The sequence below is a fragment of the Perognathus longimembris genome, chromosome 6 (assembly GCF_023159225.1).
Source record: "Perognathus longimembris pacificus isolate PPM17 chromosome 6, ASM2315922v1, whole genome shotgun sequence".
Lineage (NCBI taxonomy): Eukaryota > Metazoa > Chordata > Mammalia > Rodentia > Heteromyidae > Perognathus > Perognathus longimembris.
The window spans coordinates 21076387-21086579 of record NC_063166.1 but is presented as its reverse complement, the minus strand read 5'-3'; the positions used below and the strand labels follow the sequence as shown (position 1 = coordinate 21086579).

General features: G+C 42.3%; 1 protein-coding gene across 1 annotated transcript; it reads left to right on the top strand.

Moving 5' to 3' along the window:
- The first annotated feature begins 2043 nt into the window (after nt 1–2043).
- Nucleotides 2044–3263, top strand: LOC125352250 (actin-related protein 2/3 complex subunit 1A-like). Its single transcript, XM_048347370.1, is given in 2 exon segments — nt 2044–3124; nt 3126–3263. Coding segments are annotated over 2 exon segments (1110 nt in total). The 5' UTR covers nt 2044–2132; the 3' UTR covers nt 3244–3263.
- Nucleotides 3264–10193: the final 6930 nt, after the last annotated feature.

Here is a 10193-nt window from a genome sequence, read left to right as displayed (position 1 = left end):
CAACTAGGGATTGGCAGCCCTACTTTTATCATGTCATAGCATGGATTTTTTTTTTTTTGCTTAATAATGACATCATTTAACTGCATACCTCAAGCAATGAAATTCATTTGTGAAACTCTTTATCTTAAACCAAAGAAAGGGAAAAAGCTACCTTTCTTGATGGGCAAGCACCCACCTCTGTCACACATCTCTGCTGTTGGGAGCAGCTGACAGTTTCTGTTAATTTAGCTTCACTCCCCAGTTCAACTTCCCAGATGGAAAGCTGGAGTGATGTTTGAATAACAGCAAGCAATATCTGATGTGGCAGCAACGGACAACTCTGACACAGAGCTCGGCTGTGGCCGCTACCCAGAATTCCTCACTTCTCCTTGAGAAGCAATTACAATTTCACAGGCTGGAATTAAAATTCCCTGTGGTATGCAATAGAGCAACTGACACTGTCAAAGTGATTTCAAGCTGCTAATCTCTTGCTGGGATAGGAGTGAAAATAGAGTTCCTCTTCATGGAAACCCAGGTCTGACAACTTCAAAACTCAGAATCCTTGATGTGTTTTAATTCGCACCAAGGTCAGCCTGTATTACTTCTCCCAACAAAACTTGCTAGACCACTACTTAGGGAAGATGAAGGTGTTTTCATAATGATGGATCTCAAGGAAGGCTGTGGGAAGAAGTGTTCAGACTGAGAGTAAAAATAACAGCACTGGACTCTGGCTGCTTAGGAATGAAGATGGAGAAGGAAGGGAAGAAACAGGGAACAGCGTCTGAGTTCTCATCTGGGAAGGACACAGCATGATGCTCTTTTTTCTTTGCCAGTCCTGGGGCTTGAACTCATGGCCTGAGCACTGTCCCTGGCTTCTTTTTGCTCAAACCTAGCACTCTACCACTTGAGCCACAGTGCCACTTCTGGCTTTTTCTATATATATGGTGCTGAGGAATCGAACCCAGGGCTTCATGTATACTAAGTGAGCACTTTACCACTAGGCCATATTCCCAGCCCAGCATGATGCTCTTTATTGAAGGTTTCCCAATGGTTCCTCCTGGGGACTCTGTGCTCACAAAGCATGTCCAGCCTCTACTCTGCAGGGAGTCCCCCAAAGTGGTATGTGCTAATGCAAAGCTCAGAGCTTTGAGCACAAGGCCTGAGTTCAGATCCAGCTTCTCATCACTCATTGTGGAATTCCCTTTCATGAAATCTAGGCTCCTAGAGACTCAACTTCTTCCTCAAATGGATTCATATAGCCTAGCTTGCACACTTGTGTTGGATCAGATAGGTAAAGTGCTCTCGCTGTTGGGGATTTAGACTATTTGGTCCATAGTGCCTAGAAAAGAATGTGGGGGCCAGGGAAAGGTTTCTTCAGTGATGCATACTCAATAAAGTCCAATTAAATAGGAGCTATTATTAACACATAGAAAAGATTTTTTCTCAATCATGGGATTCCCCAAAATTATTTACTTGTTTCCTCTCAACAACTGTTCTTTTCCCTTCCTCCCTCCCTCCCTCCTTCCTTCCCCCCTTCCCTCCCTCCCTCCCTTCTTTCTTTCTTTCTTCCTTCCTTCCTTCCTTCCTTCCTTCCTTCCTTCCTTCCTTCTTTCTTTCTTTCTTTCTTTCTTTCTTTCTTTCTTTCTTTCTTTCTTTCTTTCTTTCTTTCTTTCTTTCTTTCTGTCTTTCTGTCTTTCTGTCTTTCTGTCTTTCTTCCTTTTTTTGGTGCCAGTCCCATGGCTTGAAATTAGGGCCTGGGCACTGTTCCTGAGCTCATGGCTAGTATCCTACCACTTGAACCACAGCTCCACTGTGTGTGTGTGTGTGTGTGTGTGTGTGTGTGTGTGTGTGTGTGTGTGTGTGTGTTTAATCAGAAGTGCGTTTCATGGGCTTTCTTGCCTAGGCTGGCTTTGCATTGTGATCCTCAGATCTTAGCCTCTCAAGTAGCTAGGATTACAGGCATGAGCTGCAGTGACTGGCTCACTCAATTATTTTTTGAGACTTAAAAAAAATTGTTTTGAAGAAACATTTTTTCCTGAATGAAAAACCTATAGCATGGTTCGTGTGGACTGACCAGAGTCCGCGAATCCTCCGGCCCGAGCCCCGGAATCGCCCCGACCCCAGCTTTCTGTTCTTAGAAAACAGTGAGAATCATGTCACTGCACCAGTTCTTACTAGAGCCCATCACCTGTCATGCTTGGAATAGGGACGGAACTCAGATAGCCCTTAGCCCCAATAATCACGAGGTACACATCTACAAGAAGAATGGGAGCCAGTGGGTGAAGGCTCAGGAGCTAAAGGAGCACAATGGACACATCACAGGCATTGACTGGGCTCCGAAGAGCGACCGCATAGTCACTTGCGGGGCAGACCGAAATGCCTATGTCTGGAGTCAGAAAGACGGCATGTGGAAGCCCACGCTGGTGATCCTGAGGATTAATCGTGCAGCCACATTTGTGAAGTGGTCACCCCTGGAGAACAAATTTGCTGTGGGCAGTGGTGCACGACTCATTTCCGTTTGTTACTTTGAGTCTGAAAATGACTGGTGGGTGAGCAAGCACATCAAGAAGCCGATCCGCTCTACCGTCCTTAGCCTGGACTGGCATCCCAACAACGTCTTGCTGGCTGCAGGGTCATGTGACTTCAAATGCAGAGTATTTTCTGTCTATATTAAAGAAGTGGATGAGAAGCAGGCTAGTACACCCTGGGGCAGCAAGATGCCTTTTGGTCAGCTGATGTCAGAGTTTGGTGGCAGTGGTACTGGTGGCTGGGTCCACGGGGTCAGCTTCTCCGCCAGTGGAAACCGTCTTGCCTGGGTCAGCCACGACGGCACCGTATCTGTGGCTGATGCCTCCAAGAGTGTGCAGGTTTCCACTCTGAAGACTGAGTTCCTGCCACTCCTCAGCGTGTCCTTCGTCTCCGAGAACAGTGTCGGAGCTGCCGGCCACGACTGCTGCCCCATGCTGTTTAACTATGATGACCGTGGCTGCCTGATTTTTGTCTCCAAGCTGGACATCCCCAAACAGAGCATCCAGCGCAACATGTTAGCCAAGGAGCGCTTCCGCAACATGGACAAGAGGGCCACCACCGAGGACCACCACGCAACCCTGGAGACGCTGCACCAGAACAGCATCACCCAAGTGTCTATATGAGGTCGACAAGCAAGACTGTCGCAAATTCTGCACTACTGGCATCGATGGAGCCATGACCATTTGGGATTTCAAGACCTTGGAAGCTTCCATCCAGGACCTCCGGATAATGTGAAGTGAGGGGGCCTCCGCCAGCCTGCGTGAGGACCCGCTCGTGGACCTGGCACGCCGCCCGCCATGCGCATGAGGGTGAGGACGGCCGCCCGGAACACTGACAAGGCTGCGTGTTCTGTGTGTGTGTGTGTGTGTCTGTGTGTGCGTGTGCATGTGCGAGCACAGCAGTGGTGGATGTGGTGGTTTTAAAGGCAGCAGTGGGTTTTTCATCTTGTTTTGTGTTTGCTATTTCATCCCATTCTTGACCAAAGCTTTTAGATTATTATGGAAATGTCACACTAACTTAAAGGAATGGGGAGGAAGTATGTATGTTGTCTGCTAGAAAATGAAATAAACATCCTGAATGTGAAAAAAAAACCTATAGCATTTGCGTTGTACAGATTAACATCAAAAACAAGAAAATATGAAGTTTTCACGAATATACTCACTAATATTTTCACTAATATAATATGTACTTACACAGCATTGCTTGAAAAAGGCTTTTGTCTTAAGAGCCACTGGCTGCCAACAGAGCAGAAATGCCTCTGCTGTGCATTTCCCAGGCCTGGTCAGTTTCTGTTCCCTTGATGGTTCCTTTTCCTACAGTATTGCATCTTCCTACACTGGAAAATGTGGAAAATCGTGTCTAGCACAGAAGTGAGTCAAACGTGCCAGGTTTTCTTCTCACATGCCTCCCCAGCTCCATTTGAGCTCAGAAGAGAAATCATACAAACAGCACCCTTTACTCATCATAAAGGAAATGCAGAAGCTATAAATGAGATTCGCTAGGAATCTCGCCACAGTAGGTCACTCCCAAGTTTCATGATGATCAGGGGTTCTCATGGAGCACAGCTGGTAGATAGCAAGCCAGGTGTGACTCAGTTCCTCCTTCTGAGCAAGCGCAAGACCTGCAGGGCCTCTCCTCCACTCTTGTCATCACATCTGACCTGGGTTCTCTTTGCTCTGACTAGTTTAATCAGAGGGAAATTAAGACGCGGGTCTTTTGCTGTACAGCGATGGAATAATTTCTTTCAATTTGATTTGCTTTCTCAGAGTTTTTCTAAATCTTCCAACTAAACCCATGTCGGAGCAAGTCCATGCATTCTCAATCAGGGTGTCTGTCACTCACTCCAAAGCGAATCCAGGGAGCTTAATTATGCAAAAGGAAGGAAGCATTTTTGAGACTGGATAAAAACTACTGGTAGGAGGGGGAAAAAAGAGATACTAAAATTGTCAGAAGGAATACAAGTTGGGTGCTGGTGGCCCGTGCCTGTAATCTTAACTACTTGTGAGTATGGGAATAAAAGGATCAAAGTTTGAGGTCAGCCTGGATAAAGAAGAGCCTTCTCAACCCATAGCCAGGCTCACTGGTGCACGCCTGTCATCCCAAACTACACAGGAGGCTGAGATTGAGAGGATCATAGTGCCAAACACACCCCAGGCAGAAAAGTCCATGAAATGGAAGTGAAGGCACCTGCCTGCCATCTCAACAAAGATGGGAAGTGTAAAAGTAGTAGATTGTGGCTCAGGTTGTATGTACATTGAGCAGGAAGTGAGAGCCTATGCTAAAAAATAGCTAGTAAAAAAACAGGCTAGAGGCATGGCTCAATGGTATTGGGCCAGCCTAGAAAGCTCAAATCCGTGAGTTCAAATCCCAGTACCGAAAAAGCCTGCTTAAGACCAGAAAGTTACTGAAATTAGGTATTAAGTGGAAAGTAGACCTTAGATTCATCTTTTATGTAGAAGTATTGCTTATATCTGAGGCAATGTGTTACAGCCAATGGTTTGGGTAGGTAGAGGAGAGAGCTGCCTTGTATTTTACAAGTCTTTTTTTTTCCTGGCTGATTTTGTCATTCTGCACATCTGGCTTTGAGGGCTTGTTTGTAATGGGGAAGGCATTGTGCTGACAGTTTTTGCTGCCCCTCTCCAGCATCTGACAGATTTAATTGTTAAGTGGAATCATGGTGCCAATAATAATCTATCATGTATTAAAATTCAGCCTGATTTTGCAGAGTTAATTGAACCTCAATATGAGTTTTTCCTGAGTAAGGATTCTAGCTCTGCCTTAATATAATCACATTATTTAAACACACACACACACACACACACACACACACACACACACACTCCTTTCCCGCAAGGAATCAATAAAAGCAAGCGTAGATAAAATGTGTACGCTTATAAAATTTAGGATTCTATAATGTGAGAAGTCACTTGTTTCATATAGCGTACTCAGGCACCATTTCCACTTGTCAGAAAGATAGACCTAAGGGCAGACTTCCTGTTCACCGTGTCTGCAAGGCATGGAGTGTGGCCCAGAGCTTCTTCCCACCCAGGTCCTTCTTCCTAATAATTAGGGTGAAATTGTCATCACCTAAACAATTTTAGAGTAAACAGTCTGGTGGCATTTAATAAATCCCCAAGACTGCACAAATATGATGTTTTCTTTCCAATCCAAGACAATTCTGTACCCATCAAGCAGTAACTAATTATCCCCTTCACCTCCTTTCTGTCTTCCAATTTTTGGCAACTTCTATTCAAATTTCTGACCCTAAGAATTTCCCCACTCTAGACACCTCATATAAGTGGAGTCATATGATGTAGTTACAGCAAGGTTGCTGGGTCATTGTTAAACACATGCTCAGTTGTGCAAGAAATTAGCAAGCTGTCTTCTGAGACCGCATTCCCGACACATTCTCGTCAGCTGTGGAAGTTTCTGGGATGCCACCTCCTCACCAGCAGTTATTATTATTGGTTTATTTTAACTTTTGCCATTCTAATGGTTGTTGGTGCCACCTCACTGTGCATTTATGACATTTTCTTTTAAACAACACAGATGTGTAATACAGCGCACACAGACCCACGAGGTCTAGAAAGTAGTCATTCCCCCCATACTCCCCCCCCGCCCCCCGGCTCACACTCCTAAACACATAATAAACCATTCCTATTGCTAAGGAACACTTACCATTGACAGGGTCCGAAAGATGACACACATTTAATATAAAAATGTCTGAAGATATATTATTAGCAAAAATCAGAGTAACCCACAGTAGAACATGGTTTTGTTTCACAGACCACACCAGTCTAACAAAGGACCCCCCAGTGGTCCCGTCAACCCATCTAGATGGAAATTTCCATCCAAAGTGACAACTGTGACAACAAATCACAAAGATAGATAATGGAAAGCACAGAACTACTCTGTAGGCAGCTGGGGTTCTCTCATTCCCCCCTAACCCCCCCCCCCCAGTCTTCCCCAGTGTATGTGCGCAACAAAGAAGGAAGTTCACAGAATGAAAAGTCCCATAAATAATAAACTCCATCTGTCAAAATCCACATGTCCAAGCAAGGAGGTAGATACAGTTTTGGAGTAAACCATCCCTTAATTGTCTCCGTGGATGGTCATCCTTCCTGATAAACCATTCACTGACCAAAGCTCTGGAAGTAGTCTGGGAGCTGATCTAGACGTGCCTAGCCTTCTGCTCCTAGTAGCAGGCCCAGTTATTCATTCCTCAAAATGCCAATCTATACTGATTATGGATTGCATGATCTATATAAGTCTTATAGCTAGGCAAGTTATTTAAATTGCATTGCAGAGGGAAATGTGAACTTGAAAAGAAAGTTTTGTGGTCATGATTTCAGTCAAGATGAAGTTGAAAGCACCTCAACTTTATATTGTAAAAAGAAAAAAAAGGGTTGAAAGGAATAAGCTATGCGAGGGTAGAGGAATTTGTACCCACTTTTTAACAAGTGATCAAATTCTTGTTCCTCTTCAGAAAAACAGTAATTGAACACTAAAGTTGCTGTGGATATGATTAGACTAATTGAAAGAGATTATGAAATGAATGGGCATTTCCATGTGTTATAGTCATTTTTTATTCCTCACCTTTGACCCCGTATTTTAATTAGTCAGCCAACATGACCAAGTATTGGAAACAATATTGCTATTAAGCTTCCCTAGATAATCTAGAAATAATCACCCACCCTTCTCTGCTCTAATTTAACCACAGCCAACTTCATTATTTTATAAAATGATGAAACTCAGGTTCCTACCCAAGCTTGCCAACATACTAATATATTTAGCCTTGGAGACCTGAGATGGTTTACCTAGATTCTTATCACAGTGTGGTCCCCTCCCCATTATCTGTAGGAATTGCATTGCAAGACCTCCAGTGAATGCCTGATACCCCAAACTGTATCAAACTCTCTATGTACCATGGTTTTCCTATACCCCCTGCAGAGTTACACCTGGCAGATTTGCCACATAGCATGAGAGTTAATCTCTCTTCCAGGTTTTATGCCTGAGTGCCTCCTTTGCCCCGTATTTGCACTTTGGATCTATTGTTAAATAAAATAAGGGTCATGAACACAAGTACTAGGGTGCCTCCTGGACAGACCATCTGATAACCCATAGTGACTAGTGGGTGGCTATTGTATACAGGGTCATTATGGTAGACAAAAGGGTGATTAATGCCCCAGGCAGGACCGAGTGGATGGTATGAGATCTTATCGGGGCTACTCTGAACAGTGTGCAATTTAAAACTTAAGAATCATTTCTAGAATTTTCCATTTAATATTTTTGGATGATAGTTGATAGTGTGTGATTGAAGCTGAGTAAAATGAAGGCGGTAGATAAAGAAGGACTTCTACATATCCCTGGATGCTAGATGGATACTGTCATTTTTGTCTGTCTTGGACATTTTCACATCTACTGATACAAAAATAGGCCAGAAAGTACTGGAAAAGATGCTTATTCAATATCTAAAATAACTAGATTTATTCTCATCCCATATTAAATAAACATGAAGGCAGAGGATAAAAGGTTATATGGACATTGAATACCTAATTCTGGACATTGATATGTGGTCAAAGTTTTCTGAGTATTTATAAACAATGATTATAAATGATATGTTTTTCTCTGTATTTCCCAATAGTAGAAATTTTAACATTGTAATATGTAGTTGATATTGTTTGGGGTTTCTTAACTAAATCACATTTGTCATTAACAACTAAAGTGTTTATTGGCCACGAACCATTCTTTTATTAATCTGTAAAGTCATTGCCCCATCCAGAATTGCTCAAATAATTTTACTTCATAAACAGTAATCTTATAGTGTGAATGAATATTTGTACTTTAAAATAGCCTTGAGGATAACTTTGAAATTAGCAATGGAAATTTGCTTTGAATTTCGATTCACTTTTCTAAGCAGAACACTTAATTTTTAAAAGTTAACCAGATTTCTTAAGTTTCTCTAAACATCAACATTTGTGGCTTAAGGTTATCAGAGAACAATTCTGATATCAACATTTGTCATCACTGTGCAACAAACTGAAGAGAATGATCTTAAGTTTATTAAGTTAAGACCAATTCTTCCACCTACTACTTTTTTTCCTTTTTAGAGAGGGTCTTCTGATATACTTCAGCAGGATTTTGCCTCAATTCTCCTGCCTCATCCTACCAAGTGCTGGGATTACAAGCATGTACTACGATGTACAGCTTTCTCCACTACTTTTTTTCTTCTTACTTTCAAGAGACTCTGTTATTTCTTGTGTTCATGTCTTTCCAGTTTTTAAAGCAACACTGCCATTTACAGAATGATGATTTCTACATTTTCTATTTATCACTAATTTTCTCCTGAGATGTTCCAGTGTTTCTCTAGAGCAATTTTCTAATGAGCCACAAAACATTAAGAAAAACAGATACCAGAAGTTTACTGCTCATTCACAGGAGCGTGGCACCTGGAGAATGAGATCGGGACTGTTACCTTTCTTGCAGACTTATGAAAGCTGTCAGCCATTTCCTGTCATTCTACATGGTGACTTACTTTGGCCACTCTACTTATTATTCGAAATTAGATAAGAAAAAGTACTGGAAATAAAGAGGAAGGGAGGAAAGACTGAAAAACATTCCAAATTACCATTTAATTTCAACAAATTACTTTTTATAATTTTGCAAACTTTTATTTAGGACAGCACATAAAAGGATCTGAAGAATATTCCAATAAATCTAAATCCCTACCACTATCTGCATCAATACTTAGAAAAATCTCTCAAAGAAGATATGTAATATTGTTTCTCCCCTTTGAATGTTCTTACTCAAATGTGCTCTTTCATTTTTTCCAGGCACTTTGCCAGATTTCTCTCATTGAACACAATCTTTTGTTAGCATTACCAAAATTGCTCCCCAGATCTGATGGCACACATCTGTAACGCCAGACCTATGAGACCCTCTTGTTTTACCTAGCTAGAAATCATGAGTAGGCAAATAGAAGTTCTAGTATTGACAGTCATGATCTAGAGGTAGAATTGGAAGATCTAAAGACTATATCTGCAGTCTCTGAGAACTAGTGGACAATTGAGCAAGCCTTTAGAAGCTAGCAACTTATGACTATAGGAACTCAGATAGAGGCTGAATGCTCTGAGCTTTGACCACATGGGCCAGGTACATGGCAGCAATTGTTATCTTTGGATTCCAGTATCAGCATTAGCAGCTGGTGTTACAGCTCTCAAGGGTGTTGAAACTCTAGGCCCTTGACAGCATCTAGAGTTATAACTCTTGGGCTTAAGGTGTTGGAATCCTTGCACATTGACAGTAGCTAATGTTAAATTTCTCAGTCCTAAGATGTTCAGACACTTGGCCCAGGCAGCTTTCTGGAACTCTGTGATTGGGGCTCATCCTGCTATTGTTTCTACCACTTCTGCTCCCCACCATTAGTTATTCTCTAAAACTCTTCAGACTACTATTGCACATTGTTGCTGTTTCTGCTTCTGCCATTTCTTCCTATTACCAGCTTAGGTACTTCTACCAATGATAAAGATCACAAATTAACAACAGTAAAACACTCAAGAGAAGCCTATATTGGGCCTAATATTGCAACACCAAGGGAAAACACAATAGAGTATTTCTAGGATAACTTGCAGGCAGGGAGGGGCTTTGGCAAATGTGTTTGCACCAATTGTGACACAGTTTCTTAT